Source organism: Anabrus simplex, chromosome 4, assembly GCF_040414725.1.
Source record: "Anabrus simplex isolate iqAnaSimp1 chromosome 4, ASM4041472v1, whole genome shotgun sequence".
NCBI lineage: Eukaryota > Metazoa > Arthropoda > Insecta > Orthoptera > Tettigoniidae > Anabrus > Anabrus simplex.
The window spans coordinates 228,104,943-228,127,035 of NC_090268.1; the positions used below are offsets into that span (position 1 = coordinate 228,104,943).

General features: G+C 38.9%; 1 protein-coding gene across 1 annotated transcript in view; it reads left to right on the plus strand.

Moving 5' to 3' along the window:
• The window catches only part of MED15 (mediator complex subunit 15), a 203,022-nt gene that overhangs the window by 71,521 nt on the left and 109,408 nt on the right, over positions 1–22,093 (plus strand). The window contains exons 4-5 of the mRNA XM_067145398.2: positions 2,166–2,264; positions 3,835–3,906. Coding sequence (XP_067001499.2) covers positions 2,166–2,264; positions 3,835–3,906 — 171 coding nt within the window. The remainder of the gene's footprint in view (positions 1–2,165; positions 2,265–3,834; positions 3,907–22,093) is intronic.

Sequence of the window (22,093 nt, forward strand, 5' to 3'; positions counted from 1 at the left end):
TTCTGCTTAATGTCGGCTCACTTAAACAACTTGACTGTCAGAAAAAGCATCGAAATTTAATTCGTGGTGAGGCCTGTGTGATTTGTTCTTTGTTTTACCCTCTATCTTTGGAGGCTGTTTTTTACGGATAATTTTCGTTTCTTTCATTGTTTCGTGAAATACTGTGGCAAATTGGAGAATATATGAGGAACAGCGGCAGTTTTCAGTTTCCGTCTATCTCTAGGAATTATTACCTGTTCGCCTTTTATTACAAATGAGTCTGATAAATTCATCAGAAAAATGTGAACCGCACAAGCACTTATCAGAAAGATTTTTTGTCTTTTCTTGGGATTACCTTTTCCTATTTTGAATATTCTACTACATCTTTAGGTGGTTTGAAAAAGTGTTTACCTTTTGAAGTTTTGTAGCCAGACTTACAGCCTAGAACGATGCAAGCAGGCATCTCTCCCTCCTCGGTTTGTAAGTTATATATGCTCAGCACTAACTGAATACCATCACCAAATCACATTTTCTTCACTTTCACTTAACAGTAATGCACGGCATTTAAGTTCTTGCCTTCACAGAGCACTGCCATACATAAACACATTAAAACTATAGATAGCAACACTCACATAGTAATGGTGCTGCCTCTAGCGGACAGTTAATCACAATCCCTTGATACAAGTGTAATAGACTGATATAACTTGAAAACAATATTATTTAAGCCATGGGTAAATAATGCCAATATCAAGCTCGAATGATGATGATGATGATGATGATGATGATGATGATGATATTATTATTATTATTATTATTATTATTATTATTATTATTATTATTATTATTATTATTATTACTACTACTACTATTACTACTACTTGTGAGGTATGGCTATGAAGTGTTTACATCCACTTATTAGTATTATTATTTACGATCATATTATTTGTGAGGTTATGTCATGAAACATGTGCTGATATATATTAATATGAGTTTAGTTAATGTAAGAACCCGTAATTAATAGTATATAAATTATTAACTGTATATATGATGTATAATCCACTACAATATTGTGCAACACACTATAATATTCAGAATAAGGCACTAGATGGTTGTAGAAAGTTCTATACATTATAACTAGGCTATTAGGGGTTCTAGAATTTATGAGAAGATATGTTGTGACATATCCTTCTAGAAGCCTGGCGAGGCAACATATATAAGGAGGCAGTTTTGATGGTGGAGTTGAGTTATTGTTTTGACGAGACTTGTGTAGAATTCGTGCTAGCGAGTGTTTGAAGTATGTGAATTGGTTTTGTTGAGTTGGTAATTGACATGCCTCTGCAGTCTTCTTCTTATGCTTCATGAAAGGCAGTTGTTCAGTTGTTCAAAATGGTGGTTTATTGATGTGTGTGACAAATGTATAACAGTTTGTAAATAAAATTAAGGCATTCAACTGACAGCAATTTGTGTGCGTCTTTGTGGATAAATTACCCTGTACTAGCCAACAGCGAACAACTTAAGAGCTCGCACTTCCTCTTCTACTCGTTATGGTTCTGGACGTAATAAGCACGTAATCAGAACTATGAGAATTATGGCCGAGTTCAATTTAGGTGGTAATATCCTCTTCAAGACAATATAGCTAAGAAAATGAATGTTAAAACTTTAAATTCTATGTGTAATTATGTCACAAGAACTGCAAAGAATAAGGATTACAGCCTCGAGCTCAGTCAACATCAGTATGGCAAGGAAAATGAATAATGCTTGGCTACAAGCTACTCACTACAGCTGGAACCAAGGCCCCCTGATAGCGATGAGTGCTCACATTAGGTGCAGTTTCAGAGTGTAGGCAAGAGGATTGAGCAATAAGCTTCTGTGTGAGACAGCAAAAACGTGAAATGAGGGATGGAGATAAATGCAAAACTTTCCTTATTAAAGAATTTCCATGAATTTTTCAGCAGTTTTATGATTTCTGAGCAAAACTACAACCTAGAGGGAGTATGTTTGCAATGTTTAAACTTCCTAGCTCGTTGGAAAGTTGGTAAAAATCCTCAGACAGACCCACAGCTCGACTGAAAGTGCAGTGGATTTTATTTTTTGTACAGTATATAATTATATGGTACACATATATTATAATAATTATGATTATGATGATTATCGTTATTATTAATGGTATTGTTTGTGTCTTCTAGATTCCAAGAAAGGTGGTGGAATGGGTGGACCAGGCGGTGCCGGTGGTCAAGCAATGCCACCAGATCCTATCAACGCACTTCAGACTTTGGCTCGACAAGGTACAAACAGCATTAACATTGATAATAAAGTGTAACTAGGAATTGGGCTTGCAGACTCCCTTTGAAGTGGTAGATCGTTAGTGAGGCAAAAGGATCACAGTCTTGGTTTATACTCCCAAATAATTATAATTGCTTGAATAACATAGGCCGTAATCGAGCCATGATCCTCCAGATTGAGGTGGAGGAGCAAGATTAGGAACAGTTTCTTTTAACATTTGCCCTCAAAGTAAAGCATCCAAGGAGCATTTTATCTCCGTTAAAATTCAGCCCATATGTATGTTGTTGCTCCAACAACAATCTAAGCAAAAGATTGACGCTGGGAGTTATAATTATCTTCGAGGTCTTGTTTCTCTTTTTCTATACATGCTTAAACACCTTCTTAGTCAGCTCCAAACCAAAACAAAGTTACAGTACTTTAATTCTTTCTACTTTTGTTATAGTGATGTTTGTTTCAACTTCTCTTGTTTGTTGAATGTCCTCCTTGGGTTGATGACTGCGTTCTGGTGTATTTAACTGGTCATGAAAGTATTCTTCCAATTTGCTTTTCTGCTGCTGATTGTTATTCCCTAATAGTCCTTTACTGAATTAACATTTTCACTCTTTATACTTTTAAATTCTAGTAGAAAGCCAACACCTTGTAATCTACAGGCCTTTGTGCTGAGCAGTGGTCATGTGCTATGCCAAGGCCCTTCAGGGTTGTTGCACCATTGGAAGGGGAGGGGTAATATTTCCAACCAACAGGAAATATTGAAACATAATTTTATGGCTCAGGTGGAAATGGCAATTAAAAAGATGGAAGTAAGGGGAAAATATGGGAATAGATAAACTTGCGTTTATCGTCTAGATTTTGAGACTGTTGATATAGTGATCGTAGCCATGGTACTTTTGATATTATGGGTAATCTGAACCATGGAGGTGAAAATTTTAATTTCAGAAATCCCTCTTGCATTGGTCAGGTTTCAAAACATGACCACTTGGGTGAGAAACCTGAGATTATATCACTTGGCTATCATGCCATTTTATACATATTGAATAATCATCATCATTATCATCTGTCTCCATCATCTAACACCATTGTTGCAACCTTGAACTGATTAGTTTAAAAGTTGTAGCTCAGCTGATGGCTTAAATATTAGAAAGAAAGCACGCAATATGTCATTCGCTCCTGAAGCTCATGATGATTATTTTTCCATTTTGGCTTTCATCTCACTGAAATCTGTTATGCAGAGAATTTTCAGAAAGATTTTCTTTTGTATTGAGTATATTTATCAAGATAGTTCTACAAGATTTGTAATTTTTAGCTGTTTTCTTATGTTTTATTTCAATGGCATGCCCCCAGGAATAGCCTTTAGGGGGAGCCAGAAAGAGTTGTAAATATGATGTGGATGGAGGCTATAGAGCCCTAAGATGAGTTATGCTCATAACATGACGGTGGTGGTGAACTCATGAGCACCTATAAATCAGCTCTTTAGTGACTGATTGCTGCCTTTTTTTTATTTTTTTTATTTCTTCTGTGTTGTTTTGAGTTAAAAGCTGTGATATAAATAGTGCTATTTATTCATGTTTTCAGGAACTGGTAACTCTCAAATGATGGGAATTGGAGTTCCCCCTCAGGCTCCTCCTCAGATCCCAGCTAGCAATTGTAAGTAACTAATTGTTTCTATACTGTGTTGTATTGGGGGCTTTTTTCCTCTTTATGCTTGATTCAAGTGTTCTGGTTTGATTGTTTCACCTCATTGATGCATTAAAACACCATCATTTGTTCAGAATGTAGTTGGGGGAATGAAGAGGATGGTGTTAAATCAAGGTCATGTTTTAAAACACTAATTTGTTTGACTTTGCTGCGTAGTGATATATTGTACAGCAATTTTCTGGAATAGTATTAATTCAGCATTTAATTTATGAAATGTAGGTATTTTGTATTCGTAAAATATTGTGACAGATGTCACATGTAAATTTTATACAGTTATTATAAGCACAGTAAGGTACGTTTATTAAGGTCTGAAAAGTGATTTCAATGGGGTAAACATGAATGGCTAGGAGGTAAGCGAAAAAGCTTGAGAAACCAAGTTTGAGAGGAGACAACGTGCCAGGTGAAATGTATGTGATAAGTGATGGAAAAACGCCGATGAATTAAAAATTTTAGAATAGCAGCATTCTCAATTCGTGGTGATGGTGTTTCTACAGACTGTCAGCCTGAATTTTCAACACAGTGTTTTCGTCCTGTTTCTGAATTGTTATCAAACTAAAAAAAATTTAGACTAAGAGGTCCGCAATCTCACTACAAGCACTTATTGTTCGTTTCTGTCTGTATCATTTGTTTCTTTTCTTTTTTCCTTAGGCTAGCACACTTTTTGGACTCAATTATGTTTTATATTAACTTTTTTTTTCACTGAATTTGTCTCAGCGAGTTATTTATTGCTCCTTCTAGTGATGTAAATATTGTATATTGTTATTGTTTTATTTCAGTCATGTCTCCTTTGCTTTTCTGGCCTCGAACTTCACGTTTTAATGCTATCAGTAATTAAACAAGTGGAGGCTTGTGGCTTTTTAATATTGAGGTTAGTTACTGACGATCACAAAATTAATGCAAACCTGATGAGACAATTGTCTGAAGGAAAAAGCAATAAAGGCAGTATATCATCCGGGAGACCAAAGCAGACCTTTATTTCTAGCTTTCGACCAGTGCCACATATTGAATGTTAAAAACTTTCTTCAAGAAAAGACGATGACAATGGACGTGAAGGAATAACAGGAAGATATCTAGAAAACTTGTATGAACTGCAATAAAGGAAAATCATCTAAGCCTGTTCCTTTCATATCAAAGAAACATGTTACACCTACGAACTTCAAGAAGATGTGCTGGATTTTAGGGCAGTAATATTCAGCATGAACATGATACTGAAAACACAAGTTGAGAAATAAACAAACCGTGACACAGATTTCTACAGCAAATAGGCCACACCGAAAATGTTGGAGGAGAAGGCAAATGAACACAACACAACTGTGTCAAGCCTGTTAACTTATGTGAAGTGGACTTGTTCAAAATGGCTCCAATTACATCTAGTCTAGCATCAGAACTAAGATCGTGGTCGAGTACTGAGGAATGTTTTACAACAGACGGGAAAGTGGTAGGTAATGTGCCAAGAGTGTAACAAAACTACAGGGTCTTCCATGAAGTCACAACTTGACCCACATTTACATTGAATGCAAAAAATAAACATTGTGTGTCTTCTAAGCAGTTACTCTTAACTCAGATAGGACTGTCAGGTTCAAAAAGTGAGTTTTTAAGGTATGTGCTGGGCAGTGAGAGCTGCAAACATTTCCGTGGAAAAACTTTGTGTCTGAATATATTTCATTTCTTGGGATGTATTGCAATAGGCCAAATCCAGACGACTGTATACTTCAAAAGAATTATCTGGATGAGTGTTACTAGGGTATACTGGCATCTATTCGAAGTGATATTCAGAACTCCTATATCTGGATAGCAGTAGATGAAACAACAGATGTCATGGGACGCTACATTGTCAGCCTTATTGTTGAGGAAACTGGTTCCAGAAATCCCCTCCAAGTCACACCTAATCGGTTCGATAATAATCCTGGAGCAAACAAACCCTGATTTGTTAACGAAGGGTTGAAAGTTTTGTAACCTGAAGGCGTACAAGTACAGTAGAAGTACTTGTTTTCTATGTTGATGCTGCAGCCTATATATTGAAAGCCACTAAAACACTGGAAGTTTCTTTTACCCTAACACGGTTCATTTCACATATTCAGCACACACATTGCAACATGGCGGTGAAGAAGTGAGAAGTAATTTTACGAACGTAATTAATTTAATAGTGCCCGCCTGGTGGCCGTCATCGTTAAGGCGCTGAATTCTGAAACTGTCTGACACCGAGGTTACCCGGTTCGAGTCCCGTTGGTCGGAAAAAATTTCACCATCAGGGGAGGTGGTGCTATAGAATTTCTAATCACTAGATTGCGTGCCAAAAGCCTGGTTTAAATTCCAGACCTCTCCGCAGTGCTCATATGGAGTGAGGGTGTATGACGCTGTTGATGATGATTCTTCTGTCGGATGGGGATGTTAAGCCTTGAGCAGACCCCTTGGTGCTATTCGACAGGAGTAGGCTACATAAAATCAGCTAGGTGGAAAATAAATACTTAATTGTGAAAGGAGTAGGCTATGTGCCAGCACCGGTTTTCACCCTCTCCCTACTATCATATATCACGTCATTCATTTCATCTCATTAACTCCTCAGATGAGGTTGACGTCAGGAAGGGCATCCGGTCATAAAAACCCGCCACGACAGATTCATCTCACCTCATACCCAACCCCGTAGGGAAATAGGACAAGGGTTGGACAAACAAACAATTTAATAGTATCAACAGAAAAAGTACTTGTGAAAGCCCCAACGAGAGTTCAGTATCATAAAGGACATTTATCGCATGTTGCCTTGCCACCTGAGCCTATCTTAACACGATGGTACACTTGGCTTTAAGCTGTTATTTTCTACAATAAACATTTTGAAGCTGTTAAGTCACTTGTCGATTCATTTCCTCCCGAGTGGTGGCATCAGAATGTGATTCTCAGAATGCATTCTGTGAACTGTGTGTAGTCAGCAATATTGCATACGTCCAGAGGAGTTTTACTCCAATTGCAGAGAACATTACAAAACTGGAGGTCATTGAGCTTCAACTTCAAGAATCCATGACATTTGTGGAGAATGCTAAATTGAAACTAAGTAGTACCATGGCAGAACAAATAGGCATCAGAGTTTCTAACAAACCCCGTGCAGTCTTGAAATGAAATCCAGGTAATTCATGTTTTCTGCCTGTTTGCAAGATAATTCCTGGAGAACAAGAACCACCCCTGTAAGATATTTTGACCAGCAAGTTTTATCTTGTAAAATATGCACCGGTGAGGCCCTTCTCGGCCTGCAAGTGAATTTTATGTGATCAGTGCCAAAGCACAATGGAAAATGTGGAGAGAGCTTGGTGACACACAATGTATCACAATAAAAGAAAAGGGCACCATACAGATAGTTTCTTAATAAGGGGCTTCAAGACAATTGAACTCTCGCCAAGTGTGAGCTGCGAACTGTGATAGATATTCTGCAAGCAGGAGGATGTAGCATTTCCGAAATCCATCGCTGATTGAGTGTAGTGTTATGGTATGGTGAAAACTCCATGAGTGATGGTAGCGTACGGGAATGGTGTCGGAAATTTAAAGAAGGGCGAACAGATGTCCATGACGAAGGTGGGCAAGGATGCAAGTTTGTCACTACCGTACGCATGGTTGACCGTGTTGATGAGTTTGAAGGCATGGTTGGGCAGACAGTGCTTCGCCATCAAAGAAGAACTTCCGGAGGCTGTCCAGACGCACCTTACCTCACTGGCGGCAGACTTCTTTGCAGAGGGCATTGCAAAGCTAGTGTCACGATATGACAAATGCCTAAAATGTTTTGGCAATTATGTAGTAAAAATAAGTTTGAAACTACTAAACTTTTAGTAATAAAATCATTTTATATCAATTTGTCTTTATTTTACAGCCCATCGGAGGTTGAAAAAGAAACAGCCCTAGTACTGTAAGATTTACTGTGCATAACATTCTTTTTAAATATTTGAAGTATTTTGAATTTGTCTTTAATTTGATTATTTAATAACTATAACCATGGTCAAAATGAGGAAAGAGTAGACTGTAAAGCAACAATGATATCTTTGTCATGAAATGTGGAGGATTTAAAACAATTTTACTGTCTCAGATCTTAACCGCGAGTCATAATAAAAGGAATATACGGACATTTTTGAAAATTTAATGTAATAATACTACTATTTTATAAATATGACATTGAATTGTATATCTTGTGAATACTACATATTTCACTTTGATATTACATAAAAATCCGGGCCCTAATAATAAGCGTACCAGAAAAGAAGCTCTGGAAAGAATTGCATGTGGATTGAATGATGTTACACACCTTGAACTGCCACATAATGACAAAAATGGAAAGTTAACATACCTCATCTGTGGCAGAACTGAACTAGATCAAACAGTCAAAGGAGTTTGGAGCAGTTTCAGGGCAAATATGTAAACCCACAATCTGGTATTTTGAAAAGCTCTCCCAAGGAGAGGAACTTGTAATGCAGAAGTGAGTTTGGTGCCAGATTCTGATGACATAGTGATGGTAAGGAAATTGTTCCATCTCAAAAATAATGTGGACTTTCGCGACCACTAAATTACATAGTTAGATGTTGGGGATAACGCGTCTGCTTATGTATAATTATAATGTGATCCTATATCTCCAAAATACAATTTTGTCAAAACTGTTCGATATTGTTAAATAGTTCATTATTTTTATGAATTTAAAAGGCACCCTTGTTTCAACTCGAAGACAGGTTCTGAAAGGGAAATTTTATCGGTTCCACAGCCGCCGAAGCTATGACTGTATATGCACTAGTGTGTTTACAGTGATGGCTTGCAGTCTTAGACCAAGCCTCATTATTGTTTCAAATCAAACTACGTGCTGCAAATAATAATACAGAAGAAAGCATATTCCACTTTTTTCTAGTTATAAGTCAAGTCTCAGGCTTAGACAGTTCCCCTGATTTTGATTTTGCAGACTCCTCTGTGATTGGAGAATGTATTCCTGGAATTGGACATCTGCAGCCTGTAACCACTCCCAGTATTTCTCCAGCTAGCAGCACTTCATCCACCAATGGAGTAACTACTAAAAAAAGAAAGAGGGACACAGACACAACTGTGCAAGAAACACAGCTTCTTACAGAGCTTCTTAACGAAGCATATAATATTCTTGAGTATGTAAGGAAAACTAAAGAAGAAGAAAATGACTTAGATATCCTAGGAGAACTAGTCTCCACAACATTGAAAAGTATAAAAAGCAGGAAATTGGTTTTGAAAGCAAAAAGGCAGATTTCAGATGTATTACTTTCCATACAGGAGGAGGACCTTTAGAACATTTAGGGAACATTGTTAAAAATAACCGATTTCCAAAAATAAAGTATATTACAAGTAATAATTTCTTTTTCTAATATTCTTTTTACAATTTAGATCAACTTTCTGAAAATCACAAATCTTCCAACCAGCATTTTCTTGGTTTTGTATTTTAAAAAAGTTTATAATTTTATACCATGTAGGCCTGTCAATATTACATTTTGTAATGTATTCCCATTGCCATGGGACATATCCACTGGTATTAAAGTATCCTTGGTATGTATTTATTATTTGACAAGCTTCATATCTGGTCTGTGTTTACCTACTTTGGATCTATCGACCTTTAAAAACCATTGTTCCATTCTCCTGACATACTTATCTGTACTTTTCTTTTCCAACTGTCACATACATTTACTACCACATGATTCCAAGAAAGAAATATGCAGTAGCCGACAGATGCAGGGAAGGTTATTAATTCTACATTTTCAACTGGAAGTTAAATTTTTTCAGTAAAATTCTGGAACAGATATTTGATATTTGCCTCCATTCATTTTCTGTTGATGGGAACTGGAGAAAAGAAAAAAATATCGCCATGTGCTACTGGCAGAAGGCATACTGGTACACTGTACAGTAAATGTCTCCATCTGTACAGGGCTTAACAGAAAAATTGAGTAGCCACTAACAGTATTGTTGGTCCCAAGATGGTTCAGGTACCACTTGGGAAACAACCTAGTACATCATTACCGACATCGTCTGGGAAAGGCTTTTCTGAGGGATTTTCAGCTGGGAAGTTCTCCTTCATCAGGGCATAGAGGAAAGACATCCCCAACTTAGGCTGGAAAATCATCTTCCAGCCCTTCTATCAAAGCTCAGAAGAACAAGAGAGGAAAGTCACAGTGCTCCCCTACGCAGTTGGGGAAGAAGCCTTCTCCAAAGAGGTCGAGGATCACTGCATCCCCAATGAAGATTGGCTCAACTTCAACCAGTTCTTCTCCAGAGTGTACAAAAATGGTGGACAAGAGTGATAGGCCTTGATGTCCTCTTGCTTTCTCCCTTCCTATTTTGAGGAAATTAGTTCTCCCAGGAAGCCTACTGTTCCTGACCAGTGAGCTCACTATCTACAGAGTGCTCATCCTCCACGTGTCTCTCTCTGCTGAGAACATGGAGGCTGAACTTCTCATCTGTGTAAATGGTGACTACGATAAAGACGGTGACTAGGATGAAAGGAGGACAAACAGATGTATTCATTTCATTTCTTCATGGATTGACACAATGGAGACTGGCTGAGCTGCGTCAGCTAACGTCCTTCTATGCAGCCACCATGGTCTGTCTACAGCCATCTAGCCTTGGCATGGCTATTTTAAAGACAGACCCCTTTTAGGTGCGGTGCTTCTGGGGGCGCCTGAACACTAGTCCATTCTGAAATCTTCAGTGAAAGGTGCTGCTACATACTCAGCTGTAGGCAATTGCAGTTCGCACTCTGTTGCCAGCAATGACAACTTTCCTCTGGGTTAAAGTGGTTTGTGATATGGGTTACTGTAGTCACTTCCATGGGCGACAGCTGAGTGGTCTAAGAAGTTGTCCACCGGGCGAGTTGGCCGTGCGGTTAGGGTCGTGCAGCTATGAGCTTGCATCCGGGAGATAAAGGGTTCGAATCCCACTGTCGGCAGCCCTGAAGATGGTTTTCCGTGGTTTCCCATTTCACACCAGGCAAGTGCTGGGGCTGTACCTTAATTAAGGCCACGGCCGCTTTCTTCCCACTCCTAGGCCATTCCTGTCCCATCGTCGCCATAAGACCTATCTGTGTCAGTGCGACGTAAAGCAAATAGAAAGAAAAAAAGTTGTCCTGAGAGCAGAGGTGCCAACTATTACGGATTGTCCATAATTATTACAGATTTCACCTCATGATTACGGCATTATTGTCAAAGGGGAAATTATTATGGAAAAGCTATATTATTACGATAAAAATAATTGTCTATGAAAAAAAAAAGGAAAGAAGAAAATTGTTGCATGCTTTGGAGCATTACTGCTCAACACTCCTCGTTTCAATGCTTGTGAGATGGCAACTATACTTACTCGATTGTCACTTCCTTCTGCTATACGTGAGCGTTGCGAATTTCATTGTGAATCTACTCTGTTCTTCTGCACTATAAAAAATCTTAAGCAATGTTGCATTTGCAGTATTAAGCACACCTGACAGTAACTTACCACAGGAAGAGTTTTCAGTGTTGATAGGAAAAATCAGACAGGATTCAGGACTAAATTAAGCACATCTACACTGGAATGGCTTATGGTTCAGAAAACGAAAATGTCGTCACAAGGGGAGGAATGCTTCAAGAAAACCTACACTGGAAAGCAGCTGCTGGGTGCGGAACAAGAATTTATCACAGATCGTGCAAATTTTATTGTGAAATGTGATATACTTCAGAAGAGATAGCTGATGGAAGGGCAAAAGGTGTCATTATAGAGTAGGGAAGGAGCATGTTTTGGATTTGACTCAAATTTTCGGTGAATTGGTGCGGGGGGACATCTCTGCGAGAGTCGGGATACCCATTGCTAACCTCTTAACTGGGCATGACGTATATATTCGTACGCTGTATGTTACACGGTAATGGGCATGACGAATATATACATACTCGTCTTTTACCCCGAATATCTCCTGGGAATGACGAGCTACTTTGCCGAGTTATGTATTGTCATCTTAATTGATGCTTTCCCCGCACGATGGCAGCAAATACCACATGCCACGCTTCTTGAAGCTTATTTGTTTTCATTTTACAACTGTGCGGTGCTACTTGTTCGCAGTAGGCCAAACATGGCAGCATCTAGTTCAAAGCGCAAGTTCGAAACGCTCGAAGAAGACGAGATTATTCAACACTTAGAGAATGATTGTGACGATTTATCTTCTCAGAAATCCGAAGATGATTGGTTTGATACAGATGAAGGTGAGTCTGATAGTGAAAGTGGTTCAGAGAATGAGAATGAAGAACAAGATGAACAACATGACGAGTCGGATGAAGGCGAGGTGCTAGACATATTTCAACCTTTCCCGCCGCGTGGTGTTTCACGTCAGAAATTCGTATTTTCTGGTGCTAGTGGTGTAAATGTGGACTTCGACGATGAATCCAATGTGTTGGAATATTTTGAACAGTTCATAGGCGATGAAATGTTTCAACTTATTGCCGAACAGACCAATGTGTATGCTAAACAGTTTTTAGAAGCCCATCCGAACTTGAAACCACGGTCACGAGCGAAAGATTGGGTGGATACAAATCCAACTGAGATAAAAACTCTAATTGGACTTCTAATGCTGCAGGGGATAGTTCATAAGCCAGAAAACAGTATGTACTTTTCAAAACGGGAAAGTATCGCAACCCCTTACTTTTCAAAAATTATCTCTGAGAAAAGATTTCATCTTCTCCTGAAGTTCCTTCATTTCTCCGACAATTCTAAATTTGATCCTAACCTGCACAACAAGAAACTCTATAAAATTCAGCCGGTACTTGATCACCTACAATCAAGATTTTCTTCCGTATACATTCCTGAGCAAAACATATGTGTCGATGAGTCCCTCCTTCTATGGAAAGGACGATTGGGCTGGGTGCAATTCCATCTAAAAGAAGCAGATTTGGCATGAAATTCTATAAACTTTGTGAAAGTGGGTCTGGTTACCTGTGGAATTTTGTAGTTTATACTGGTAAGGACACGGTGTATGGTCAAAGATATCCTGGTGAGAATATTTCCTCCAGAATTGTACTAGAACTTACTCACAACCTTCTAGATAAAGGGTATTGCCTCTATCTTGACAACTGGTATACTAGTCCAAGACTCGTTGACACATTGTGTAGCAGAAATACTGATGTTGTGGGGACTATGAGAATCAACAGAAAGGAATTCCCAGATACAGTGAAGAGGGTCAGACTGCAGAAGGGGGAAACAATTGCAGCCTTTCGTAAAAAGCAAATGATCATGAAATGGAAAGACAAAAGGGATGTTACCTTAGTCAGCACAATCCATGATGACAGCATGAGCGATGTTCAGACAAGGAAAGGTGTAATCCATAAACCATCCCTTGTTCTAGATTACAACAAAAATATGGGAGGAGTGGATAAAAATGATGGCCAAGTTCCCAGCTACAGACTTGCCAAAGAACGCCTAAAGAAATATTACCAGAAGATGTTCCGTTACCTGATGGACCTGGCGTGTTTGAATGCGTTTATAATTTATCAGAAGAAAGGAGGACGTCTACGTAGACTTGACTTTCAACTGACCTTAGCAGAGGACTTATCTTCAACCGGAGGAGTGGTCGAACAGCAGCCAAAAGGACGTCCTTCAAAATCACCAACACCTTCCCGACTACTGGGACGCTGCTTGCCCGATTTTGTTCCGGGTACATCGAAGAAGAGACCCACTAGAAGATGTGTAGTGTGTTGGAAGAATGGAAAGAGGAAAGAGTCGATGATCTGGTGCCCTGATTGCGAGAAGGCACTTTGTGCTGCACCATGCTTCAGGCAGTTTCATACAGACAAGTCACTGCAGTTCTAGTGGGGTAAATGACGTAACTGACCGTGAAGTAAATGTAAAATCTTTCACAATGTCACTAGCATTATGTGTAATTCATAAATATTCCTCTCTTTTATTTATTTTAATTGTAGGTGCTAAAATATGAACAAAACACTCAAATTTCAACCAGGTAAATGAACTTGCAGTAAATGAAAAATGGTTCAGAATGTCACATGCATGATATGATATTTATAAATACTCCTTGCTTTTATTTGTATCAACTTTCGGCTGTAAAATATGGGCCAAACTCTCAAATTTCAACCAGGTAAATGACCTTGAAGTTATGTAAAAATGGTTAAAATATCTCTAACATTAAAATTAATTAATTAAAACTCCTATATTTTACTTTTTTGTATCACAAATGAATGATATTAATGATATTACTAATTTTTTCTGCCTATCCTGCCGTGTAACAACAATCTGCTGAAAAAATACACAGGGCAGGTTACAACAAGCACATCAATAATACCCAGTTAAGTGGCTAAGGAATGGGAGCGGGCATCTTGCACATATTCTGAGTCACGACCCTCGTGTTTAGGCGACTAGGACTATACAATCCACCAGTGGTCCTTAACCCATTAAAGGAGAGATCCTCGCTGCGACTATGTGTAAGTAGGGTTACATCCTGCTTCACAGAACCTACCAGGCTTAGAACATTTTAAGCAAGCTTTCTTATGGGAGTGGAGTAAGAGAGTCCTACTTCCGTTCGACAGAGAAGTGACATCTTGGAAACAATGTGGTGAATGGAATGGAATTCTATGATTAATGGGCTTGTGGAAAAAGGAAAGTAGAACTTGCTGAGTCAGCAAAGATGATACATCTCGATGTATTAGAAGTTAATGATATACAAGTAAGGGGAGGTACTGAGGAAGAGATTGGAGATTATAAAGTGTTCTTGACTGGTTTTAAAAAGGGAAGGGCAGAGTGTGGGATAGGACTGTTCATCAGGAATTCTGTTGCATCCTACATAGTTTCTGCTAGATACGTACACGAGTGAATGATGTGGGTAGGTTTGTCAGTTCGAGGGATTGGGACGAGAATTGTCTGTGTATTCTCCATGTGAGGGTGCAGATGAGGAGGAAATGACAAAAGTTTTATGAAGCATTGAGTGACTTTCGTAGTCAGGGTCAACAGCAAGGATGGGATAGTGCTACTGGACTATTTCAGTACGAGAGTTGGAAATAGAATTGAAGTATATGGGAATGTGATGGGTAAATGTGGGGAAGATATGGAAGCTAATCATGGGAGAAAGACAGTCTCCCTCCCCAGGAGGTCAGTGAAAGCTGCACCCAGTGTGGTAGAGGCGGCATTGTCGACCAGGACTGGAAATTCACCTCCCAGCCCGTCTAGACAAGAAAAAAGGGCGGGGAACCAGGAAGCCCTTACCAGGTGCACCCAGACCCCTCCTGCGTACAGGGAAAAAAGGCCCTCCATCCGGAGGGTACATGTCAGCGCCAGCAGCTACACCACCTGTAAAACCTGTGCACTTCCCTCATAGGAGGAGACTCCATCACTGAAAAAGTGTCCATCCATGTTCAGGTTGATGTTTACGTTTGTAAGCATCTTGCCATTTACAATCTAAAACTTACAAAAGTCCACGCTATGGCACTATTACAGTTGAATTGTAATGGTTAAGATAGACATATCGCTGAGCTGTGCTAGCTAATCGGTCAGTTCGCAGCAAGTATAGTCTGTATTCATGAAACTAATCCCAGACCTGGTTGTTTTAGACAATACTCGACCAAATGAGATTATGCTAACCGGGCTTCCGGTGGCATTGGTAATTTCACTCGTTCTGACACCTACAGCAAAGTGATTCCACTAAGAATCCAGCTGCAGTCAGTAGTGGTACATCGTTCGTTGCCTGTCATAACTACAGTTTGTAATGTTTATTTCCCACTGGACCAGCCTCTTAGTATCAATGATGTAATTGATCTTATAGATCATCTCCCTCCACCTTTCTTCTTAATGGGTGTTTTTAATGCTCATCACCCATTGTGGAGCTCTGAAATGCCTTGCCCCAGAAGAAGGGTGTTAGAAAAGTTGGTAGGAGAACTGGATTTGTGCAGTTTTTGATACAGGGTAATGAACACAGTTCATCGTAGTGCAGGGTACCTTCTCTGACGTAAATTGTAAATTTTGCTACATCCTTTTTAATCTCAAGATCTACAGCAAGAGTGCTCAAGAACAAAACACTGCTTATGATCTCTACAAAAATTATCTTCATGGAAAAGTACTACATGAACTTCGATTATTAATTTTTTTCCAGAAAGTGTCATAAGTGTTAGTTACCTGTTAGTGTTTTTTGTGTGTTGACTTCTTGCCATGTTTTTTCTATTGGCTGATGATGACATAGATATGTGTTGAAACCGGTCCCAAACCATATTAACCCTATAACGCCGAAATGATTTTTTTCGTCCGTTTTCTTTGAAATTCGTCTAAATCACTTCAGGTCCATAGTATACCATACCAATATTAAGCTCACACTTTTCACGGTTTCGTCGTTAGGTGGCGTGTTCGTATGATCACGCTAGGCGGATGTGTTAGCATTTCAGTCTGTATAGCATTTATTTAGTATTTATAGATTTTTATGTATTGTTATTGATAAATTATGAACAAAATACACTAAAATAAACTAAAGATGATAATTTATGAAGAATATACATTAATTACAATATGTACATACATAAATAAAGCAATGAAAGTCTCAAGATATTCGTAATATATTACATTCAAGTTATCTAATTCACAGAAATTACCGAATAGGAACAAATATAAGAACTGTATGCTTCACACTGTATGAAATAGGACAAAGCATGGAACGCAGAGTCCAACATTACATTTTATGCACTCGGTGCGAACAGTACTGGAGCATTCCTTTCCAGCACAGCGTCGTCGATTGCAGGGCGCTACGAGGTGCCCAATCCCGTCAAGTCGTACATCGTCAGTGACACTACTCTGCTGGATACTGTATCTTGAGGTGAAGGGGTGGCCTCTTCCTACTGGCGTTATTTTGAACTTATGTAGATATGTTTGCACAATGTGGCGACCAAATTCTAGATGTGAGAAATCGCATCCAGACCTCCTTAGCAGTGACCATGAATTGTGAATGGATACGTCCAGGAGCCATGTGAATAGCGACCACCACAATTTCTTTCCACGTATGCCTACTCTGTAGTACGACACATTCTGGTCCATCCTATCTGTTCCACCCATTCCACTGTTGTAAGCTCCAAACACAGCCGGCTGGTTTATACGCACTTTCCTTTTCTCTGCCTGGGAGTATCGTGTTTCCTTAGAAACTGGTTCAACACCATGGCATGTTGATGCTACAGTAACCACGGAGTTATCAACCCACCGAACAATACTTATACCCTCCTAGTTCGTTGCCATGTCGTATGTCCCACGAGCCTATCTTTTCATTTCATTTGAAGGTGTGATCGAGCAGTCTTTGGGAATTCTGTTCTCTCGAATGGTTCCTGTAGCGCCATATCCGCAATGTTTTAGATGAGCCAAAAGTGCCATTCCAGTAAAAAGATTATCGAAATATAGTCGAAAGGGTAAGTGTGACATATCATTGATGTATAACAGTAATTGTATCAGGTAGCATAACGTCCACCATCAAATACACGCACAAGGTGAATAGCTAACACAAGCGCCTAGCATGATCATACGATCACGCAATGTTTTAAGTGCCTACGGGAGTAATACTTACTGTTAAATGTAAATTAACTGCATCATAATGTGAACATAGATCACTCCCAAACTTGTTAAGCATATGAGTTGTGTAATCTAAACATAAATGTATGTGAAATATCAAACTTACTTGAAGCGCGCCATCATGATTCAGCTGCTGTGACAATGACACGAAACGAAAGTGCGCTGAAACAATGAGTCGATATGTATCACGTAATAATATGCTCGCTTACAGTTGCCACATGCTTCTTGAATTGATCTACACAGTCAGCAATTAATTCCAACGCTATACAAAGCACTGAGAGCAATCTAAATGAAGGAATGCAGGTCGTGATCATATGGACCCGCACGGTGTTAAAGGGTTAAACATGTTGTGACATTAATTTGTGCAACAGTTTGTTATTGTATTGAATAGGTGGAACATCTCTCTTTTTAGCATTGTGATTCTCAGTTCAGTACGGATCAGTTATGAAGTTTTTAACTTTAAAAGATTTACTGGCACGTAAAAACTCCTGCAGGACCAAATTCCGGCAACTCGGCGTCTCTGATAACTCTAAAAGTGGTTAATGGGGCATAAAGCAAATGACATTATTTCTTTTCAGTCTTTCAAACACATCTATTATAACACTATAATATACCTGTAAAAAAAAATACACTATTGAACAAAGAATGACATGTTTTGTTAAGAACATCCAAAGATTCTATCACTTTAAATCATGTGCGTATATGTACAATATTTTTGTATGTTGTGTAAATGTGTCTGTAACTGAACAAAGCAAAGTCATCTCCGTACAGGCCTTGAAGGCCCTTGGAGGGGTGGAGGTAAAAGTTTCCACTATTCATAACCTTGGCACTTGATGGGGTAGAGTGGTTATCTCTACGCCCGGCCACCTTTGCCCCGAGGAATTAACCTGGTACTCATTTTTGGTGTAAGCTGCGTGAACCTCAGGGCCATGTGCACCTCCGGAAGTGGAAATCTCGTTTCTTAAATTTTACAACTTCCTGACAGGGATTCGAACCCATGTCCTTCCGGGCGAACCGAGTACGCCTATACTGCCTCGGCCAGGCAGCCCCTGTCTGTAATTGAGAGTTGGTGATATTATGAACAAATATTAACAAATATTAATTGTAGTAAGTATTCAACCATCACCTTACTAACTTATATAACTGTTTCAGTACTTACCCACGCTGCTGATGAATAGTATGTCAGCTGCAGCAATTGCATCCGGATTGAGGTGGCCTTGGTGAGTAGATAAGCAGAGGGGTGAGTGGGAAATTCTGTGGGCATCGAACTCTGTTCCGTGGAGAGGGGAGGGAAGTAGGAGAGTGAGGGGAGTGTGTGGGGCATATTTCGTCTGTGAGGGAGGGGATTGTTGCTTCTTCATATTATAATGTATTTTTGTATGTTAGGGAATAGATGCAAGTTAATGATTTTGATTAAATAAAAGTATGGACTTGAATTAAAGAATATCTTATAAGACAGTATGTTTTGTGATAATAACCTAAAAAAACAGTCTCAAGTGGCAAAAGATGTTGCTTAAATTCAGAGAATTTTCAGAACAAGCCTTGTGACTTTCTGAGATGAGAAATGAACAACTGGTGCCAAGAGGTCAGATGAACATCATGCTCAACACAGCAAGCTAATGAAAACCTACTGGATCGGCCGATAAAAGGCAGGGAATTTACTACAGATAAGAATAACCTAACTCACATTTAAGTCGGAGATTTCCTCCTGTGGAATTCATTAAGCGCTAATGTAAAATGTGTAAAAGTTGTTCAGAAGTTAATTACGTAGGGTGAAGTGAGGTAATATTTTTTTTAAATGTGCGTAATCGTTCAGGTTGGTTTGGATAGTTGTTTTGCGTTGTAAAATTCTATTGCTTCTTTATTCAAAGAATTGTTTTTATTTTTGACTCAGTTCCATGGGTAGAGGGAGAGAGTAGGGGAGTGTTGTGGACATTGGACAGACTGAAAAGCTTTAAGGTCACATGGTTTTTAACAATGTGAAAACTACGTTCCAGTCATAAATGCTATCATAGCCAGCCTACTGTGGCCAACTTGATAACATTTTAAAAACTTAGTGCCAAGGTGCGACTTCTTATTCGAGAAAGTAAGAGGAAATCTTTCTGGTGACATTGTGAACAACCAAGCTCATGGGGAGCAGGAAAATGATGCTGGTGAAATTCTGTTTAAGGATGTGGAAAGGATGGTAAATAAACTCCGTTGTAATAAAGCAGCAGGAATAGACGTAAGATGTTAGTAAGGTACCTTCTGATTGGATGAAAGCAGTATTTATAAGCAAGGGAAAAGTGGGGGGGATTGCAACAACTATTGACGTATTTCATTCATCAGTATACCAGGCAAGGCATTTACTGGCATCTTGGAAGGCAGGGTGCAATCTGTGGTTGAGTAAGTTGGATGAAAATGAGTGAGGTTTCAGACCACAGTATGGATCATGTAATTGAAAGATGCTACGACAGGAATAGAAGTTACGTTTGTTTCGTAGATCTAGAGAAGGCATATGAGAGAATATCAAGGGAAAAGATTTTGCTGTACTATTATGGGATTAAGGGTAGATAATTAGAAGCAATCAGAGGCATTTGTGTTAACAATTCAGTTGCAGTGAGAATTGATTGGTACTTACAGGCATTAGACAAGGCTGTAATCTTTCACCTTTGTTGTTCATAGGTTACTTGGATCATCTTCTGAGAGGTATAAAGGGATTCAGTTGGGTGGAAATGTAGAAAGCAATTTGGCCTATGCTGACAACTTGGTCTTAATGGCAGTTTGTACTGAAAGCTACATGATCTGGTTGGTCTGTCGTCTCCTTTCCTTTATGCTGGAGACATGAATGCCCTAAATACCATCTGGGGCTCTTTGACTTACTGCACTAGGGGAAGGAATATTGAGCGATTTATCAGTTGGTTCGATGTTTGTGTGCTTAATACACAGATACCTACTCTCCTCAGTAGTGCAAATGAAACATTCTTACATCTGAATATCAGTTTGTGTAACTGTGTCCTAGTTTCCACGTTACGATGGCAATTACATGATGATCTCCATCATAGTGACCCTTTCCCTATACTTCTCACCATCTTGAATTTAAAAGAACAGAACAAATTGCCAAAGTGCTGGCTCCTTCAGCAGCTGGATTAGTCAGAATTTTTCAAAACTTGGTGTTTGGCGATGAGGTGCTGGGGTCTCTTGACAATAACGTGTGTTCCATTCCTACTGAAATTCTGGGTGCAGCACAGGAAACAATACAGTCTTCCTCCAGTATCCCTTACCAGAAACAGGTCACATCATGAACTGATTAAATTGTAACAGCCTTATATGACAGTTGGTGGGCGCTTAAGCACTATCACTGGCTTTTGATTCAAGAGAGGAGGAATGTTTCTTGGGGAAATGTATGTCTTATCCAAGGCACCAGATATCCTGTTATCATAAGTGTGAACAAAACTCCACTTTATCTTCGGAGACTGTAATAAACTTGCTGCATCCATAGTCTCCATTGAGGGAGATATAGTTACGATTTCTTCCATTATTACAGTTCACATCTTATCCCATTTTATAGGTACATCCGTCTCTGGGAGACATGTTCCTGCTTTTCTGCCGAAAATATGCAAGGCAAGGCTCACCGCCTCTCTTCTGCTTCTAGTGTTTTGTATTCGTATAATATGCGTTTCCTGGACCAGGAAAAATTCATGATCAGATGCTTAAGCATTTGAGTGACCAATATCTCAGTGATATTGTTGCCCTGTTTAGGGTTTATACTGAAGATTGAGTTGAACTGTAACTTGAGTTTAAACCGATGTTGAGTCTTATAATGGCCGGCCTAAGTTAAACTGAGGTGAAGAAGGAAATATATGATCTTGGTAGCAGTGACTTGTGAGAAAAGATGACTGTCGATAATGTTTTGTTTACTTCTTGTAGTTAAATGGCGGAAAACAATAAACGTTGTTCTAATTTTACTTGTAAGGAAATAGAATTTCTTGTGCAGTTAGTACAGTAATATTTATATAGTCCGTGAAACAGTGGCCTTATGAATTCCTCCGAAATCTCCCATTGTAATAAACTTACTACCGGAGGCATAAAACGGCAATGCTATTAGTAGCTGACTGACTGGTTCTACAGCATGATTTCTGAAATAGAAGGAAGTTACCTTATTTTCTAAAATCTACACTTTTGATATTCTAACAGTTCAAAAAGTCGTTTTTACATTCTTACCTTTTTGTTGCATGTTTTATTCTATTTTATTTTATTCGCCAATTTGTTGAAATAGGGTTATGACAGTCTGTTTTGTAAGGCTAAACCTACTTAAAAACTTTGTTTTGTTCCATATTTGAAAGTGACGTGCCCTTGCTCGAAAACCTTGTGGTGCCTGTGGTCGTTCAATAATTTGAACCACTTCTTCGTCACTTAGTATTTCTTCAAACACCTCAAAAATATCTTCGAGATCCATTCGTTCCGCCATGTTGTAAGGTTATGTGTTCTTAAACTTCAGTTTAAACGGTAGATGAGTGGCAGTAAAATTAATCTCTAGTTAAACTTAAGATTAAGTTTTATAATACGCAACTAACAGATAAACCAAAGTTTAAACTGAACCAACAGTTTAAAC